General features: G+C 41.9%; 1 protein-coding gene across 8 annotated transcripts in view; it reads right to left on the reverse strand.

Moving 5' to 3' along the window:
- PSD3 (pleckstrin and Sec7 domain containing 3) overlaps window positions 1-21,373 on the reverse strand; it is a 427,571-nt gene that overhangs the window by 229,041 nt on the left and 177,157 nt on the right. Inside the window, exon 5 of one of the 8 annotated variants that reach the window (XM_074329581.1) lies at window positions 19,252-19,260. The exons of 6 other annotated variants lie outside the window; for them this stretch is intronic. In XM_074329581.1, coding sequence (XP_074185682.1) covers window positions 19,252-19,260 — 9 coding nt within the window. Of the gene's footprint in view, window positions 1-11,427; window positions 11,581-19,251; window positions 19,261-21,373 lie in introns of those variants that run through there. One more of the 8 variants, XM_074329579.1, reaches the window with a different exon arrangement.

Below are 21,373 nucleotides of genomic sequence, written 5' to 3' on the forward strand. Positions count from 1 at the left end.
GTAAAAATGAACTAATCCACCAGCAACAAAACATCCAAGAAGCCAAAAGAGCCTGCCCATCTGGGACTTCCACTTGGAGGACACACTCCTTCTTTCGGAGTCTGTAGGAAACATAATTCACTTCAGCACCATGCTTAAAATTCATTTTTAAATTTCTCCCTTGACTATAGTCAGATCACCTAGGCAGTCTTACTTTCACAGTCTGAATTCCTATCCTGGTAACTAGAGCTGTTAAAATAAAACCCAAACATACTTTAAACACACTTTAAGTCAATCTCCTACCAAAAGATCTTAACCCCAAACACTTAAAATGAAAAGAAGAAAGTATAAGTCAAGCAGTGCTAACAGCCAAGGTGTGAATTCTCCCCTCCCCTGGGGGCAGAGGTGTTAGAAGTCCTGTCCTACTGGAGCTCAGGCTGGCTTCTTGGTCCTGCCACAGGAGATTCTAAATTCCACAATTCCCTGCAATGCCACCAGCTCCAAGTCACCCAAGAGATGACGTTTCTGCACTTGTCACAGTGTTGTCTGTCACATGCTGGCACCATTTAACTTCATTTCACAGCAACCAAAATACTTGCAGAAGTAACGCCCCTGGATACCATTTAAAACCTGCTGAAATCTGGGGGAAAGCTCAGTATTACCAATGAGGATACCACTACCTGCTGTGTCCCCTTACAGTTACAGAAGATGCTTTATCCTAAGTACACACACAACACGCATGTTCACAAATGTTTCCTAATACTCGGGAAAAAGGCCTAGAAGGTACTATAAACTTAATGGAGGAGAAAGGCGAGGCTCAGAGATACTGACTTTCCCAAACTCAAAGCTATTTAGATACAAAACTGGAATTGAACCACATCTGTCTTCAATCCTAGAGGACTTTCCATGGTAAACAATCCACTACACTAACAGAGACGTTAAATAAAACAAAGGCAAAACCGCTAAGAAAACAACAAGCATGGGTTTGGAGACTCACACACACCTAGGTTCAGGTCTCAGTCCCCCTGAGTTACGTCACATCTGTCAGCCTCTGTTTCTTCATCTGTAAATAATAAAGATTGTAACAACTGACCTGGAAGGGTTACTATAAAGAGTAGATAAAATTAATCATTTAAAAATAGTGATGACTATTTTTTTTTTTAATTTTAATGATTTCTCTTTCCTAGAATTCTTGATTTTACAAAATAGAAATAGAAAATTTAAAAAGTTCCCCACAAATTCGTCAGAAAAATCCGAGGGCCACGTACCAATGTGGAAAGCACACAAGTCATTGAAGTGTAAAACCTGCATGGCTTGTTCAAAGCCGTGCAACAGGCCAGTGTGACCAGATTACAGGATGTGGGAGGAGGGGTTGAAGGATCTAGAATTCTGAAGCAGGGGAGCCAGAGGGAGACTTTAAGTGGGTAAGAAAAATGGCCAGAGTTGAGCGAAATCACTAGGTGGCATTATAGAAGGTGACTGAATTAAGTAAGCTGGAATTTATAAAGTGCTTAAAACTGCACTGGAAAATCCTAAGTGCTATGTAAATGTTTGTTAGGAATGAGAGACTGAAGACAGGGGTCCCATTAGTAAACTACTGCAAAGGTCCAGGTGACAGACAAAAAGAACTCAGCGCAGGGTAATGACTAGACGGGTGTGCAGAACTGTGAGAAAAGTAGTCAAACTGGTTGTAGCCAATTACATATGAGAAATGAAGGAAAGGGAGGAACCAAGGTAGGCTGCCGGGCTTGGATGACAGAAGGGTGTTGGGTGAATCACACTGAGTTTTGCCAAGATAAAAAATATCAGTCAGACTGTTTAAGGAAGGACATAGATCATGTGTTTGATTTTTTTCTATCAGAAACAAAATCTGATATTTCTCATACTTAAATTACTTGGGTCGCATAAACTCCTTATAAAGTGGACAGTTTATACTTGCTTTACAAAACAAACAAACAAACAAACAAACAAAACAAAGACTCAGAGAGGTTAACCAGACATTCTCTGAGTTGCATATTTTAAAAGTTGCAGGCAGCAGACCTACGAGCGAAATCCTCTGGCTCGCTGGGTTCAGGGTATTTCCACCTCACAAATTTCACCAGAGGGACCATATCATCCTCATACTCGTTTTCTATTTTCCCCTAAACTAATTGTAGAAAGCCGTCCAAATCACCAAAATAATTGACTCTAGTCTTATAGTTGCTGATTTTTCCATTGAGGGCTCTGTGATCTAGTTAGTATTGAGGAATGCCAAACACTTATTAATATTAAAGATTCAAGTCTCTACACGTTACAGCAACAACTAAGTTACCACATTCAAGCTTTGATAACAGAAAAGAATTCCTATTCATGATATATATATATTTTTAATTCTCTTGACAAAGGCATTTTTCTTTTTAAGGACAAGATAGCTAACATTTAAAAAAAGTTAAATCACATTCCCTAGATGATAGAAACGCTAAAAATTCATTCAAAATTACAGAAGCAAAAAAGTTTTAAGGTTAAACATACTAGTAACCTGGGAATCTTTAGATATACTCAGTCACCAATGGGCTTTACTCTTCTTTCTAATCAACCTCCATTCTTCCAGAGCTCTCCTACAATTATAAGGTGGATTTCATTCTTTCTAGAAAACATTCCAGTGCCTACAGAATAACGTCCCATCGCCCCGGGATGGTGTTCATCTCTCTGTTCCCAGCATGCCATAGTCCTGGCCTGTCGTCAGTCAAGTCTCCAGCCTCACTTCCCACAGCATCTTTCCCTGTACACCAGGCAGCCCCTTGTCTTATTATTCCCTTAGCCTTAAGTGTCCTTCCTCCTTTAGCACGTGGAAATCCACTCACTCCTGCAGGCTCAATTCAAATGCCTCTGTACAGCCTTTCCAAGCCCTCAACTGACTGGACTTTACAACCCCACAGCACTTTTGCTATACCTCTAACAGGACACTTTTTAAAATTCTGTCTTGAAACAAAACAATGTATGTGAGATGGATTAAAGATGCTCTAATCTCCTGCATTTGAAGATATGTGAGATTTTCGTGTAAAAAAATAAAATAAGAGAACGTATATACTAAAAAAAAAAAAAGATGCTCTAAAGTTTGAGAGAAATTTTTATTATAATTTTGAAACAAATTTTTAAAAGACTACCATCTCATAGGAACTGATGGGCAAAAGGCACAACCGTTTTTCTCTCAAGAAAGCTCTAGAGACACCAAACCTTAATCATTTTCTATTAAATGAATGAGCCCTCTGGATCGTGTGGACTTATGGATTACACAAGTGCTATTGGTAAAATGTGTTCAAGTTCTACTTGGTCTTTCCAATTACAAACGCCAGTGGGCCATATCTAAAAGGGATCCATTTTGGGATGAATCTAGCCTCACAGCAAAATTTTACATACCAAAGCTCTCAGGGATCTCTTTTAGCTATTTCCCAAGAGGACACAGGCAATACATACTGCAACTCATTTAAAAGAAAAAGAACAGAAATTATCTTCTGTGATCTATACCGGCCACTCTTATTTCATAAGAGTACCTTCAGCTTTTATCAACCAATTTCATTTGTTCGTTTTTGAGCCAACTTAAAAAATACACCAGTTCTCAACCATGGTTGAAAAAGGAAATAAAAGACAACAACATAATCCAAACTGTACCCCTGCAGAAGCTGTAGGTGTCTTTGGGGGTAGCTACTCCCACTGCTTACAGGCCTGTGTATTGGTTTCCTGTTTCAGAGTTCCTTACATATAGATTAGATTCATTTCATCAAAACCAACTCTCAAGTCAGAGTATGATATACTGGGGAAAATCTAATACCATTTTCAAGTATGGAAAACACCTGCAGGAGCCATATACTGGGAAAGCAGTTACGCTGACACCATTCCAGGTGACAGCATGGTAACCAGCACATGGTAACCAGATACAGGACTGGTGGGGGGAGAAGCAAAACTCAGTGGTTAACAGCAAGGACTTGGGACCCAGACCTCGGTTCACATCCTGGCTCTGATATGTGCTGTGTGAAGTTAGGCAAGTTACGTCTCTGTGCCTCAGTTTCCCCATCTGTAAAATAGGTGAGAGAGTTACCTGAATCAAGTGTATATAATAGTGCAGCTATTATTGTCAGTCTGGCCCTGGAGCTAAAAGCTGCATGACCTCAGGTGAGTCACTTAGCATCTCGGCTTCCTCATCTGGGATGGAAAAAGGGTTAAATTCCAGCCTTTGCGCAGCACTGGAATTGCTCTTCACTTAAACACAGCACCACCCCACCCCAATCTGCCGAAATTAGCAGTCTCAACTTGCTTAATTTTGTTAGTCATATAGTAATTACACATAAAATCAGCTCAATCACTGTGTTTGTTTTTAATACAAGTTCAACACTTGATTCAACAGTATGTCAAACAGCAGGTTCCCTCAGGAGGAAACAATACGAATAAATGAGATACAGAAACTAATAATCAAAAAAGTATTTGGTTTTCCTTTATAATTCAGTGCTAAGTTCACAGTTTATAATTTTTAATAGAACTAATATAATATAAAAATAGAAGTATAGGAACCTAAGTGCACTCTAACTTGAGGAACACTAAAACTCCATGATAATATTTTTCAAACACCATCCAGGCTCACAAAAGCAAACCTTCCTTTCTTCTGCCAATGAAACAGTGACAAATACTACTTTTTTGTACACACTCTTTTTCCCTCCTGCTGCCTCTTTTTCACTCCGGCTTTTAAATATGGTCTTACTGTGGGTGGGGTTCCTGAACTTTATGAGCCAGCCTGCCGTTTTAGATGTTGTAAAAGCCCAGTGGCTACGCTACTACAGCCTGGAAGACCAAAGAAATTAAAGGGTAAAAGCCTAAAGTGCAGGGTTATATTTCCCTTCATGTCCAAGGATGCACAGAGCTCATCCACGTAGCCTTTTGAGTTGCTCAGAACGGTTGGCTCAACTCTAGTAACAGAAGGCAGGCCTTCCCTTCAGTTTGCATAGGTGCAGATCCAGGTAAGACTAATGTTTCTGGCACAGGCACACACTGTCCCTACCCCTTTCAACTCCTCAACCTCCCTCTTGCTAGCTAGCGACTGTTTTTGCTCATCAAGGCAGCTCCCTGCAGTCTCTCACTCAGGCTCATGGACAAAACCATCCGCTACTCCCCTTTTAATCATTAACTGAGGAAGCATTTACTGACTGACTCCCGTGTGTTGTCACACACAGTGGTTGATAAGGCAGATACACTCTCTGGCAATGCAATGTAAGTTTAGAGGTGAAGAGCTATAACAATGTTTAAAAGACGGTTTTGAAAAGCAATCATAAGAATGTTATTTTAAAGAAAATACAGGGTGCATTAGAAAGAAGTACACAGGAGGACACATAATCTAGTCAAAGAAATCAACCTTCCTAGAGAAACTGACCCTGAAAGTGACCCTGAGGACCAGGATACTAAGAGTGGGGGCTAAGAACAGGAAAGCCTAAGGCACGAGATCAAGACACATTTAAGAAAGCAAACGAAGTTCACGATGGTCGGAGTTTATGGGGTGGAGGTGAGAGAACACAGAGTGAGCAAAGGATACAGCTGCTTCATTACGAAGGCTCCTGCTTCACAGAACTTTCTGTTCCATTGTTTAAGGTCCACTTCTCCAGGTTTCCACAATAGTAGACCAGTGTCAATTATCAGAAAACTAAATCTTTGACAAGTTATATTAGCAGGTATAGTATGTTACTGGGAGAGATCACATGTGCATTTTAACAGTGACTCTCTAGAGGCAAGACTTGACCAGAAACAGTGTAACAAGTGAAATGTTCATGATCCAAAACAAACCTGTGGAGAAAATCTTTTGGGTCAAAATGGATTTTCTACTAGTTTCATGCACCTACATGTTCCCAAAGCATTCTGACTATCTAATCAGAATAATTATCCCTAATAAAACACAACAGTATACGATATGCCCCACGTTCTATTACAATTACTATTATCCTCATTTTAAAAGATTTAACATGATAAAATGAGAAAAAGAAAGGAAGAGATAAAGATAGAAATAAAATAATTACTTGCAGATGTTGTAACTGTCTACATATAAAGCCCAAATGTATCAAGTAAGAAAAGCTACTAGAGCTAGTAAGGTAGCCAGTTATAACATGAAAACATAAAAATAGCTTTAATAAACTATGAAGGACCCCTTAGAAAACATAATTGAAAAAAATTCTACTCAGAATAACATTTATAAAGTACCTAGGAATAAACTTTAAAAAAGTGTAGATACAGAAGTGTGATAAAAAACTACAGTGACTGTTAAATAAAAAATATTTATTACAGCACAAGACACATTGCCATTAATCCCCCTCAAAACACTCCCTCTCACTTCAAACACACTTATCCCATCATTCTTGCCACTTTCTGAAGCAGTTCTGGAAGTCCTCTTTAGTGAGTATCTTTAGTTGTGCTGTCGTGGCTGCCTTGTTGTCCTGAATCTAGTCATAACGTTTATTTTCATGGTCATTTTGACTTTAGGAAAGAGTCAGAAATCACACAGTGCCGATCTGGTGAATAAGGTAGATGAAGACACACCGGAAATGTTTTTGACAGAAATTGCTGTACCAGAAGCGATGTGTGACAGTGTTGTCATGACGGGGGATGATTTAGGGCACACTTTAAAACACACCTTCTCTCAATTGTAACTCACACCTGACTGACTGCACCGAACAAGTTGAAACTTGTCACACACCGTTACTAGATTCGTTGTGCCACTTCCCGCATTGAAGATCCCTGCCTTTCTGTTGGATGGCACTCGGCAGCAGCATTCACCGTATTATTTGATCACACCTCATATTATTTTATTGGATGTGGTATCCATCCAATAAAACAAAACTACAAAATTTGCCTGAGAAAAATGAATTAGTACAAAATAAACACTATGCTCCTAGAATGAATATAACAAAGATATTATTTCTTTCTCAAATTCCTCTAAAATTTATCACAATTTAAGGAGCACATAAAAAATGAAACCATAAAGCACGAGATGAAAATAATAGCTGAATGTATAATTTCCTCACAGAGAAGGTATTTCTAAACTGTACAGTAGCAGAAATCATGATTTAACTGATTTGATTACATGGCAGAAACACCAACCAAAATTAAAGTGATAAATGGACAGAAAAATACCCATGAGACAAAAGAGAACACTAACCTTCTTCATATGTGAAGGGCTTCTGTGTACTCATAAGAGAAAGAGGAACACACCAAATCAAAAAATGGGCCAAAGACACTACTGAAGATTCTAGTTGCTCTGTTTTTCCTAGAGCAGCTGCTCCATCCACAGATCCTGAGCAGACAGGCCCAAGTGCTTCAACCTGCAATCCTAATCTCAGCTGGCTGAATCAGGAGTGACCGACCACCTCATGAAACCAAGCCAGTGGATGGCTCACTCCTACAGACACGGATACCCAAGGCACTTAGATGGTGACAGGTACCTGAATTGAAAGGTCATGTTCAAGTAGGGCTGACCTAAGAGTCATGGCAAGCCAAATCCAGAATAAAGAGCTATGGGAGACTAAAGAGGCCCCGAGAAAACAAAGAAAGGGGAAATTCAGTATGCAAAGAAAAGCAAGAGAGTGGAGATGATAGAAGGAAGCAGACACTCCAGTTCTTATCTCTGGGAGGTCTGGCTGTCCTTTGTATTCTGTTCTTGGACATAAACCAGAGTGCCTGTGATCTCCATCCAATAACACCAGTTCATGTCGATTTTTCAGTCCATGCGGCAACCAGAGCCCCAGACCACAACAGACATGGACGAGCAATTCACAAAAAAAGGATAAAAAGATCAGAATTAAACATGTGAAAAATAGGCTCCTGCAAACAAGTAAAGGCACTCAGATTAACCTTTTCGGCTATCAAATAAATGTGCAAAGATAAAAAGGCACTGAGATAAGGCACAGTGAGGTATGGGAAGAAATACAGGCACTTGGAGTGGGGAGGAAACTGATGCAAATTTTCTAGATCCAGTAAGTCTCAAAAATGCCTATTATCTGAGAACCAACAGTTATACTTTTAAGCATTTATTTTAAGTAAGTAATCATAAATATGCAAAAGAAAATTACTTGATATTTACTGCAGTACTACAGATAATAAGAACACAAAAGAAACAAACGCTAAGATTCCTTAAATCAGTGTTTCTCGAACATCATTCGTTCATCATGACGTTTGCATACCCCTGTTCCTCCTGCACTGATTTACTTAATACTATTCTTTAAGTCAGCTCATGCTTTTACGTAAACTACTCTTCCTACACGTTTTTACTGAGGGCCTACTAAATGCCAGAGACTGTTCTAGGTGCCGGAGCTTATATTTTAGTGGGGAGACAGATGATAAGTAAAATATACCATACGTTAGTGACATGGTGAGGGAGAAAAAAATAAAGTAGGCAAGGGGAATAGGAGGCTTTGGGGGCAAAGGAGTTGGCATTTCAGAGAATGTAGTCAGGTAAAGTGCTCAGCAGGAAGGAGGTGGTCATGGGACAATCTGGAGGTAAGTTTCCGGAAGCTGGGAGAGTAGGGTAAAGGACCAAGGCTGAAACACGCCTGCTATGTTCAAAGAAAGGCTGGAGGCCAATGGGGCTGAAGCAGAGTGAGCAAGAGGAGTGGGAGGAGATGAGGTCACGGAGGGGCCGGGCGCAGAACAGGCACATCCTGTAGGGACTTGTAGGTGACGGGGAAGGACTCTGGAAAGAGAACAGAGACTAAGAAATACACTAATGAGACACTAGTTAAAAGGGACACAGTAATCAACTATAGTGACTTGGATCCTTTGGATGACGGTGGCGTGCGGAGTGGTGAGAGAGCTGAATAATGAACCTGTATGGAAGGCAGAGCGGACCAGATGGCTGCTGTGTGGGGCACTGAAGACCTAGTGTAATTACCTGAGGAGTGAGGTGCGGAAAGGTGCTGAGGACTCCCAGCGTCTACAGGTGTTCCAGAGTAATTTTAACCATGAAATCAAAGGTTTGATGTACTAGCTATTATTTGAATATACATAGGAGAGTATATAACTATTAACTAAACATGCTCACTCACATGCTTTCTACAATTACCTCACATACCATCAATAGTGTCTGCACCAGACTTTGGGAAGCACTCATTTAAATAAAGTTGATATAGTCTGTGCACATGGACACACACACACACATGATGAAAATGCATAAAGCAAAATGGCAACAGTACTAATTTCTGGGTGGTAGAATAATAGATAATTTTCTTTGTACTTTCCAAATTGTCTTCAATAAATGCACCCTTTATTTATTAAAATTTTTTTTTTTAATATACATGCAAGTCTTATTCAAGTTAAGTTCTCTGGTTCTGGTTGGATATGATAAGAAGGCTTTTAACGACACATCCTGAAGGAGAGAAAAGAACAAAGACAGAGACCTATAGTGGGGGTGAGGAATTATGCCTCAGAAACTAAAAACAGACAGCAGTGACACAGATAGGATATATAATCTTAAAAACCCAGTGGATGGCATACCACATACAAAATCAAGATCCAGAAAGCAGAAGACAAAGTAAATGTGAGAAGGTCTTGAACCAATCATGAGTGAGCTTTCGGGCACCCACTGGACCGGGGGCCAGCAATCCACTAAAACTTCACTGCTTTGTGGTCAAGTCTTCTTGACACATGCAAACTGCAATGAAGTTTAATAAAATGCTCAAATGCTTCTACATAAATGTCATCTAAAACATTACCCAGGTAAAATAAACATTAGCATGCAGACACAGAACTCAAGAGGCCTGAGAGCAAGTTCAATAAAAATCAGAGTGCGATCTAAAAGAAATGGACTGATTCCCTCCTCTGTCCTAGCGGTGTAATTTTCATAGGTAACTAGGATGAACTGGAGGTTTGTAGGTCACACCACTTAGGCTATCAAGATGTCACTGTTCTTGATGCTTTATTACCATCTGGCAAAAGACCATGGGTGGACATAGTAAATAAAATGCGAGACTGATTCTAAAAGCATTCTGGTCAGCTCTGAGGTTTTCCAGTAATTCTCCACCTTCTTAAAAACGAGGATGACTCTCTTCCAACCTCACACAATCAGATCAACAACTCATTTCATCTTCAAGACCTGTGCTGTAGATCCGGCAGACAACTGGGTAATGGAGAGTTACTCCGGGAATGAAATGAGAGTGGACTGTTCTAAATGTCTGTCGTGTACAGATACAGCTCCCCAATGTCTCTAATAAAGAGCATAATTATGAATGGTTTTAAGGTGTCTCATTTATCGAATGAATCATATGGCCTAACTACTTAATCATGTAATGCCATTTGACAAAGCTTACCACCTGCATTCACCTTGCAGCCCTGAACAGGGCTTTTAGTTCCTAAAACCATCTTCTGCCAATAACACTAGGGTTTTCATTTTGATTTCATGGAGAGCTATGGTTTCATGATGTGATCATGAAACATTATGTATAAAAAATGACCTAAAGGTCATCATGGGACAATTAGAAGAACATGGATTTCTGGAAAAGAAATCGTCTGACCCTCCCTTCCTCACCTCTTATGCTCTCCAAAAGCACTTCAGTGAATAGTAAATCATTATTCATTAACTGTGGCCTGTCCTCTTTTAAAATAAATAAATAAATAAATAAAATAAAAACTAAAAAAACTAAATGAAGTTGGGAAAACCAAATACATGAAAACCGAAGTTCAATTTTTTTTTGAAATAATAATGTTCAATGAAACAAATGTAAGCCTTCCATGACTGACAACCTATTCCAGTTGACTGCATTTAAAAAATGTTTTGTAACTAGGCCCTGTTTTTTTCTCAGTAATCTCAATCAGTCTCTGAATATTCTATAAATGACCCAGAAGAAATGGGCTTCTCATGCAAGTGGAAATGGCAGACAACTCAAAACCAATGTTAAAACAAGCAGAAGGGAGAGGTCCTTGAAAAGGAACTAAATCTCAGAACACCACTTCCTGCGCTCAGCTCTCTCAGCAGTCACGCTCCTTTAACCAGAAGAACCACAAAAGCATGCCAGCATCCTCACTTGAGGGTAGCCCGTTTACAAGTGTTCTGATTGGGCCGTTCATGGGTTTCTGGCATTATTTCATCAGAGCATAGACGGGGAAGACATTCCTAGTCCAAACGCTTTTTCTGCACTGAACTTTTAGACACAAATCTAACTGTACTTTTAAAGGAAAATATTTTCTTAAGTACAAAAAATGAAAAAGACCCAAAATAGAGCGGAGCTTTCCTTTTATAAGACCCTTTTGTCAAAAGGCAAATTTCCCTGGATTCTCTAGCAACACTCTCACAGAATTCTCTCTCTTCAAAGCACCTTGGGTTTGCTTTTCCTCATAGAGCTCCTGGCCCAGAAAGGAGTGACAGCTCTGGCCAGCCACAGCGGAGGCCTTCTTTGAGGAGGCGCACTTCTGCAAATGAAAGCAGGAACCACAATTACTCACCAGAGAAAAAACAACCGTTTCCTAAGAAGGTTTTGCAGCTCCAGTAGTTCTAGGACACACCACTCACCACAGGTATCACTCCTGTAAGTCAGCTCAACACGGAGCTCACAGGTACCAACAGAGTTATCCTCCAAGGGGCTGAATTCAGCACACAAAGCAGACGAGCTTGGCTGTAGATCTCCCGTGACACAGTGATGACACAATGAGCTCCACACAGTATCTCCTGCCGCCCACACAGCCTCTGGCCATGGACTGACAGATGTGGTAGTTACTTAGCAATACTTTCTGGTTATCTATCGCACCCACATCATTCACAGAGACAGACAGTGCAGTGCCATCCTTCCATAAAGACTCCTTTCTCCTCCCACATACTGCTAAGCCGCACATTATTGCATGGAGGAACAAAATACTGGCTCGTGCTGCGTAGAAAGTAGTCATCCTGTGGACCTTTAAGGATCCTTCTGATGATCCCTTTGTCCTCTGGGTGTTGAACAAAATTGCTCTGCAGAATTTCAAAGGAATGTGATTGCCAAGTGAGTAAGCCAGAGGAGCTTAGTAAGAACTACCTCCGCCTGAGAATGTCTTACCATATTATGCTAAGCAGCTAAGCCTCATGCCCCCAATCACACCTGAGTAATGGGGCGGGGGTGGGGGGAGAAGGTGGGACATGTGCTGGAGGGAGGGCTAAGCCAAAATGTCTCAAAACACCTGTGACAAACACAATGGCCTCCCGGGGTGGGGGGTATATATTTTGCTAACACTAAATGAACTAAATGAATGAACTCTAGCTGGTCTGCCCAGGCTGAAGTAAACATTTCAGTGGGATCCATAATGAATTCTACTTAACTTCTCTCTACTGCCATTCAAAGTCTTCAGACAAAAATGGTAAGTTAATATATATTAAACACTTTCAATGTTCCAGGCACTGTTCTGAGACTTTCACAGGCATTAGCACATTTAATCCTGGTAACAACCCTACAGAGTAGGTATTATTAGTATATTTGCTTGACAAACGGGGAAACCGAGGCACAAGTGAGCAGTATGGCAGAGCTGGGGTGTGTCTGTGCCCAGGCAGCCTGACTTCAGACACCACCCTGAACTACTGCTTGTCGTGCCTCCCAGAGAGAGGTCTGTGTGGTGCCAGCGCAGTGTGGCAGGTGACAAACAGCGGTCAGGTGCGAGAAGCACATGGCCAAGAGATTCTGGAACAGCAGGACATATGTGGAAGTCAAGAGAGTTGAATTTTTGTTTCAGTTTCATCATTAACTGTGAGAATTGAGACAAGTTACACCTCACTTCCTTGGCCTCAGTGTATTCATTCACCTGCACAGTGTGTGTGTGTGTGTAAGGGGACAAGATGACTGTACCTTCTACTTCAAAAATTCTACAACAGTCTTCTATGCCTGGTAAGGTTATTAAAATACTACATGCTACTTAAAAAGTACTAAAACAAGAACCTAAGTAGGGGATAGAAAACAAAAGAAGTCCCATGAATTCTGTGTGACAAAAATCAAGTTTATAACCTAAACTGCCCGGGGAACCCCGCCCTGCAGTGACAACACATGCCTAAGGCAGTTACGTAGTACCCGCATTCACAGGATGGCCCAGTAGACTGTCCTACTTGTTACGGTGTGCGATTGTGTGTACCTGTGTCCAGGCATGTGTGTGCACAGCATGGAAAAAAGGAGGGAGAAATATGGTATGTCTTCTCAGTGAGGACGCTTGGGAGTGCTATGGGTGCACAGAGTAGAGCTCAATGTTTCCCCATTCGAGCTGCTGACAAAGCAGCCCCACTTTCAATCATCTGACAAAACAGAATTCTTCACAGTATTTTATTTTTTAAAATGTCTATTACACACACACACACACACACACACACACACACAGAGGGAGAAGGGGAGGGGGAGGGGAGGGGGAGGGGGAGGGGAGGGGGAGGGGGAGGGGGATGGGGAGAGTTAGTTTTAAAACCCACTAGCATAAAGGAATCGCGCTTACTTTCCATGAAGAGAAAGGGTTCCCTGGGTCACATGTGGAAATGGAGAGAGGAAGTACAGGCATTATTTGAACTGGGTAAGAGGAAGGATGCTGGTGAGTTGGGTGGGCTTTTCTGGGTTGCTCCCAGACAGCTGGTATGAACTAGTCATCCTTGGTGACTCAACTATGATGAAGACAGCCCAGATTCTTTGCGGTCTCCAAGAGACCCTTGTCTGCTGCTAAGAGGAATGAACCACTCACAGGAAGTCTCAGAAGGAGCAGGAAAGAAGAGTCTTCTACACTGAACCACACCACCTGAAGAGAAACCCTGTCTGCCTCAGTATATGAGGGTAACGATGAATTTAAAAGCATAAACTAACAAAGGATAGATACCTGGTCCCTTCCTTTGTTTAGAACCTATTCTGTTTGTAAGCAGAATATTCAAGATGAGTGGAGAGGAAGTGAAGACACAGCTGATAAAGCAACTGTACCTACTAGTCCCAGGAGCAGAAGCACGGAGAAGGCCCCTCTTCTGCTGTTTCCAAGGCCAACAATTAGACGGACTTCACCATCTTCCCATTTTAGCCAGTATTTCGGTGTCTTAGAACCCCAGGAAGGAAAAGCACCTGGAGCCTACTGTTGGTCACACAACGAGAATTGAGTCTGCTGACTGAGTACCACTCCAACCAACATTTAGCCCACAACCAGAGCTCCCTGTACCAAAAACCACAGCTATGCTATGCAGCGTCACTGTGTGAATTCCCATGAACCCATAGCAGCTCAAGACAGCATGGTTCCAAAGTTTTCATGCCTTTTCAAAGCCCTCTGTGTTGCAGAGACTGCTTACAGTTAGTTTATTTTTGCATAAAAATGCTCCCACCAGGGGCTTAAATGGAAACAACTTTTTGGTTCTCTTTCACAGCAATGTGGGTATTTTGTTTAGTTTTATTTTAAGATGAGTTAGATCTTGCAAATATTGTATGGTTTTATTAATACTCAGTCCATTAGAGCTCGTCAGCAAAGGTTTTAGACATAAATGTATGTCTACTATATTTACATAAGTTTACTAACTAAAGAAAGTCTGGCACAATGTGAAGGTACGGAAGCTTTTCTCTGATGTTCTCTTTTGCCAGAACATGTGGAACCAGGCGTGGATTTGTCTTGAGCAGAGACCCATACATTTCCCCATTATTCTAACTTTTAAAAGGAGATATTTGATTTCCATGTTGTTTTTCCCACTCTCCATGAACCACTCTAGAAGGCTGTGTCTCTGGTACGGTTGTTGAAAAATAAAATAAAATAATCAGAAGGAACATAGGGACCCATTACTGAAAGTTACTGTTACAGAGAGACAAGCTCCAGCGTGAGGAATCAGAATGCCCATACCTAAAAATCAATCACCAGAACTAAAAAGCTGAGCAAGAGAGTCAAACGTTATTTGAATTTATTCCTCCCCCCACTTTGTACCATAAGGTAGTAAAAGAGGCGTTAGGAAATACCTTCTCTCTGGAAAGATACGTGCAGAGAACTCTATGTCCTGGCTTTGTAGTTCTTTCTCCTCTTCTAATAATAGCTTTGAGATGCAACTTCAATCCTCACCTAGGACCCTGACCGAAAGGCGCCAAAAGCTACAACGTGTAGAGGAGGAGAAGAAAGGGAATGAATACGCAACACCGTCCGTTGTTGCTAATCTGAGCTTTATGCTTAATGGAAATCACAGAAAACGCATGGTGACCACAGAGGCATATTCGAGTATATGGAATTACCTAATAGTGACGGCGACAATGAAGATGGTGAAGACAGCTGACACTTCCTGCGCCCTTACCAATTCCAGACACTGTGTTCAGCAGTGCGTACTCATTATCTCAACTGGTCCTGGTTACAACTCCAAGGAGGAGGTACTATTGTGACCGTTTTATAAAGGTCACAAGGGAGGTTTTCAGCCCAAGGTAATACTGTTGGGAAAAGGCGCCACTGGGCTATGAAGACAAATCTCCTGTAAAGAACCGGGTTCCTAAATCTACACGCGATCCTACCCCGTGCACAGTTAGCGTTCTGGCCCTAAAACGGGCCCACTGCTCAGCTTGATGGGGTTACACATTTTAACACAATTATGGGAAGACTTGCATGAATACCCTTTACATCATATAATTGATATGTAATTATCTAGGAGCTGTATCTTCCTAGGGAAAAACGATAGGACTTCTGATAATTCTTCTTAAAATATGAAGACATCATAGAAAGTCAAGAAAGTCCCCCCTTCAATCCTCTGAGAATTCTAAAGGGGGTGTGATGGTCTACAAGTTGATCTCTCCCCTATTCTTTTTCATGCACATATAAGTAATTTGAGGTAGAGAAACTTTTATCTTCCATCAGAAACTTGAAAACTCTATTAATAACTCTTAGGGGATCTAACACATTTCCTGTCTTTTAGTCAAGGCTTTTATATGTAAACAACATAAAGTATACTTTATCTTGGCTAAATATAATAATGATCCTCCTTCTTCCTACCATATTTATAGCTCTTACTGTTCTGTACCCTTGCACCCAAACCACACTGAGATTGAATCACTTCCACTGAAAAGACACTCTGAAGCTAGAAAATCAAAATAGAACACACTGGATGTTTGCAATTTCAACCACAACCCCTACTCTGCCTTAAATAGGATGGATTGCTTTCTCATGGAAAAATAAGGTTTATTACCAGAAGAGTTAGAAGCACAAAAACAATAACTTATAAGGCATACTGTTCACTAGTAGGGCTCCTTTGCAACAGAAGATTTTAATCAGGAGAAAAACACAGCAGTCAAATTCCAGAATCATCTAGTCTGCATTGCATTTACTTTCGGTATAAAGAAAATGATGTCATTACAGGGTTGGGATCTGAAACAACTGTTCCACACAAAACTGATTACAATGACCAGTTCATTCCAAATTGGGGGGAAAAGCTTTGCATTCAAATCTAGGAATGTAGTCATGGATGGCTCACAGCATGCCATGTGAGTTCACAAACGATCCTAGATTTTCTAAAATCTTGTTATTTAAATACAATCAAGTTTTAACTTGAGGGTAAGTTTCTTATAAAGGGGAAAAAATTCATGAGGTAAAATAGGACATTTATTAAATCAGAATATTTTCTCAAAAGTAAATAGCATATTTCACTATTGCCACTCTGACTTGAGATTATATTACTCGGAGAAGCTTGGCATATCTACACAGATACTACCGTGTTTCCCTGAAAATAAGGCCTAGCCGGACCATCAGCTCTAATGCGTCTTTTGGAGCAAAAATTAATATAAGACCCAGTATTATATTATACTATATTATTATTATATAAGACCCGGTCTTATAGCAATATAAGACCGGGTCTTATAGTATAGTATAGCATACCTGGCCTTATACTATATTAAAATAAGACCGGGTCTTATATTAACTTTTGCTCCAAAAGATGCATTAGAACTGATGGTCCAGCTAGGTCTTATTTTTTGGGAAACACGGTATCTTGTAGGGGACCGGGACAGAGAGGCTGTCATATCAGTAGTGAGCCAGGGGAATCTGGAAATCTCCTGGAGGAGGTGTTTCCTTTCAACTGCACCTTTCAACTAACATGGTCTTGTTTGGGACCCCAGAGTTAGTGACATAAGCAGGGTGACAACTCCCTCCTCAGTCATCCTTTGCAGGGATACAGGACAGGGTTTTAGGAGACAGGTACTTCCAAACTGAGAGTGCTCTGGAACCACTGTATCAACACCCTGCTAGTTGTGTCAGTCGCGCAGCTGGGGGCTACTCTGTCTCTCTCTCCTCCCTTCCTGCTGCCCGCAGGTGAAGTTTCCCAGGTCTTATTACTACATCACTACATCAATCAGGAAATGGTGTAAGAGAGAAACTCAAATGAATCGGACTAAGAATTTGACAGGAGAGAATATGGAAACTACTATTTCAAATAAAATAAACATACGTAAATGAAATCCTTTATATCTGTCGACCAGTAACACAGATAACTAAAATGCAATTGTAACCATCGCCACTCATAATAATACTTTTCCCTTAAGTCAGTGGTATGAGCTGAAACAAAAGCACCCTCCAGGCCGGCATAGCCTTCACTGAGATAGGATATGTCTTAAACCCAAGACGATTTGCCAACTCTAAAGTCGCCCAGTGGTACTGAAAGAAGTTAAGGATAGAAAAAGGAGATTTTCAGATCCCCTCATGGCCATAAAATATTCTCAACAGGTCATTCAACGCATGTGCTCAAGCTTATCAGTCGGAATACAAATGTTTTGATGGGCACTGTCACTATCGAGAAGACAAAGGTGACTAATTCCCTGGAGAAACACTGATGTCCCCTGTTAACCCTCGTCTCAAGATTCCAAAGGACCAACAGGTCCTGAAACCCAAATACCGGCATGCGCTCACCTCACCGGAGGGGGGGGGGGGGACAACGAACGTCCCTGAGGCTTATAGTTAAGGGAAAACACACACAAAACCAAATAAATAGAAAGAGGGAGATGGATAAAACGTTTTTACACCTCCCTGGAGGGAGACATTGTCCTAGTAAAGGTGCAGATAGTTCAGAGGTTCTGCCGCCCCCACGGGAACAATTCCCAGCGTGTTTCTGGGAGGTTGTGCTGGTAACAGAGGCTGCCTCAGACAGCTGACACCTTGGTAAATGGCGCCCAAATCAGTACACTGATGGAAAGGAACAATCAATTTAAGGCACTCTGTGGTAATCCGGACTTAGTGCTGTGCAAAATCTACAAGACAGCCCCTGCCTTTAAGGACGTTACAGGCGCCATACAAAGCATCAGCAGAATCCCACTGCTCCCAGTACTCTCCTCTGCCCTCACTGCCACTCCTCTCTCGTGGTCTTACAAAGGAAGAAGGAATCACAGGTTCCGGGCATGTTCGTGCTGGAAAAAAATCCTGAATATGGCCTAGCCCAACTCCCTCATTTGAAAGATAAGATCAGCTCAGACAGGGGTAAGCGCCAAGCCCAGGACCACAGAGCTAACGTGATGTATTAGAAAACCCCACCCCAGACTGCCATCTCCGTACTTCTTCAACTCCAAAGGGAGCGAATTTGTCTCCTAAAAGGAGGGCCCACAATATCCATACACTGGATGACTAAGAATCAAGAGAGAGTCACGTAAACTTTTACCTCCTACGCCCTGGTTTCCTTTCAGCTGCTGTGGCTCACACTTCTGCTCTGAAGTGAGAAACAAGGACCCTCCGAAATGGGATGGAGAACGCATGACCATCCGTCACTTCAGCCAAGAGAAGGAGAATTACAATCTCCTCCTGACTCTGGGCTCACCTTCCTACAAGAGTTGCATTTGGGGCTTCAAAATAAGTACTTCTTGTTTGTCAGCTCAGAATGAGGAACAGTAACCAGCGGAGGTTGCTTCCATGGAAGAACAATGAAGGGGTAAGCTGTGTAAGCAGCCCAAGAAGCACAGCCCAAGAATGGAAAATGCTCCCTTCCTCCACTTGCTCTCCATCTAATCACTGGGCAAGCTAAGAACACTGTTGCCAAATTTTGGTGTTATTCCACCTGCTCCAGTTCCACAGTCTCCTCACTGTTTTTCAAGTTGTTGTTGTATAGAAGATCCTAACTGGTCATAAGGAGCTAAGCTAAGGAGCCAGAATCAGTATGATTTCCGAGAGTCAAGTAATGGATTTTTGGAGTTGGAAATACACCTTGTGAATTATTTAATCTCATTTTCCAGATGAGTAGATGAAGTCTTCAGCGAGGTGAAGAATTTAGATATGTTCAGAACTGGGGCCAGCACCCAGGACTCCCATCACCCAGCACCACACTCTTCCCATGAGACCACCCCTATCACCGCAGACCTGGGGCTGCTGCAGACATCCACCATCTGCAGAAGGGTCTGGAGGCAACCCCTGGTCTCAGAGACACACACTGGCCTTTGAGGTCCAATGGCTACAGCAACACAACAAGTTCAAGGCCATGTCCACCTGTGGCTATGGGGGCTCAGCAAGACAGAATGTGGACTGGTGTAACCACGGGGGAGACATGAGCGTGGTTACTCAGGGGGAGGCACAGGCCCGTGGCAACTGGAATAACGCTAAAGATAAGAAGAGACAGGAAAGGCAGGGAAGGGAAGCAGGAAGGAGGAAACATGCCATCGGGAAAGCAGGTAAACAGAATGGCATCCGAGTACAGAAAGGTTAGCTACTGGTCACATAATATGCCTTATTTTCAGGGAAAGAAAAGTCCCTAAACCCTGTTACGACACTTTCTCTAAAAGTTCTTTAAGAAGGTCTATCTAATTCGATTTTTAAGTTGGTGTACAGTTACAGCAGACTGCCGTCTTCAGATGTTTTCATAAAACTGAGTGCAACTCAAGATAAATATTGCTTCTCCACTAGCCGACCACGGGTGGATTTTGATACTTAACACACTGGGTGGAGCAGCTCCACCCCTGGCCCACAGCCTAGCTTCAGCAAATGGATCTCTCAGCCTCTTGCCAGACCTGGCCTCATGGCTGTGTGGCCCTGAGACCTCCCAAGAAGACCTGGGTGCCACAGGAAGAGATACTGCTGACTCAGGAGATGGCCAGCTCTCACTCTGAGGCAGCCAAGTGAAGCCAGCCACAGAACTGGAGGCAGCGTGTAGCAGTGCTGACATTTCAAACACTTTACTCACTGTGGCACAAATGCAAGTGCTGTGTGCTCCCTCTCATTTTGGATGTTTCTGGAAATAGACTTTTGTATGTGTGCGCTGGTGAGTGCCTGTTTTGTTCAACCCAAATTTCCCAGTAAACTATTTTATTAGATTTTTTTTCTCTTTAAATAAAAAACAAAGTTACTTTCAAAGGACTGGGTTGTGAAATCCATATTGCTTATCAAGTGGAGAGCCCTAGGCTGACCAGTAAATTCACCAAGACTCAATACAGGCGTGGCCTATGGACTCACTAGGCAGTTTACTGTTACATTAAAATGTGGCAACTGACATTCTTTCGCTGTGCTGTGTTTCAGGCATGCAATTTCCATTGTAAATTCAAAGTTATAGCCAAAGACGGGACACACCAGCTTCCCAAAGTCAAGCTGCCAGATGATGCAAGACCAAACCCACCTCACAACTTGCTCTGTAGGTTTACTCTCCATTACCTTCTAAACCTGCCGGCCACATCCCCACCACCAATCCTAAAGCAGCACTTATACACCTGGCATTTCAATACATACCGATGTACTTTTTACCAAGTTTATTGAAGGCAAATATCTGAGACCCCACCCTTTGGAATTAGCAACAAGTGTCAAATCTTGATCAACTGAATCTCTTTATGTTGCAACTGGAAGGGCCTATAACAGAGATAACTCCTGTAACACACGGTCATACACTTGGGCTATGCAGCCAATCGCACACAAATCCACACTCCTCTTACCAGTCATTGCCTTTTGAAGCCATGAGTCCTGGAATTCTTTGGGTGCAATTGTTTCAACGAGAGGGACATCCCCCAGCTGATGAATCCACCAAGGTACTACTCACTAGACTCACAAGTTCCAGCAGCCAGTGACTATCTCCAGCTACTCGGGCCAGTCCTGAGCTTCTGACTTGCAAGCTGCAGAGATAGTTTTTAACTGTCTTTCTTATTATCTTTGAGCCGCAAAATACTGAAGACATACTTCAGCATTGTATGAAGTATGAAGACATACTATCATTCTGTCACCCAGAAATGCAGTCTAACCTGGGAAAGCCAGAGTGCAATGTCTACACATGATAGATGTGCTCCTCAATTCAACAAGATTTAGATAAAGAACTTAAGAAACCAGGCTGAATGAACACAACAGAGAACCGAACCACAGCAATGCAAACAGGGCTCACACAGTCTGGCAAAAGGCCCCTCCTCTGCCTTGAAGGGATTATTTCCTCCAGCTAAAAGACTATTCATTCTCCATGTCATCTCAGGATGGCATCTCCATTTCAGCTCCCAGCTGCCATCGCATCCTT

The sequence above is a fragment of the Rhinolophus sinicus genome, linkage group LG04, assembly GCF_036562045.2.
Source record: "Rhinolophus sinicus isolate RSC01 linkage group LG04, ASM3656204v1, whole genome shotgun sequence".
Lineage (NCBI taxonomy): Eukaryota > Metazoa > Chordata > Mammalia > Chiroptera > Rhinolophidae > Rhinolophus > Rhinolophus sinicus.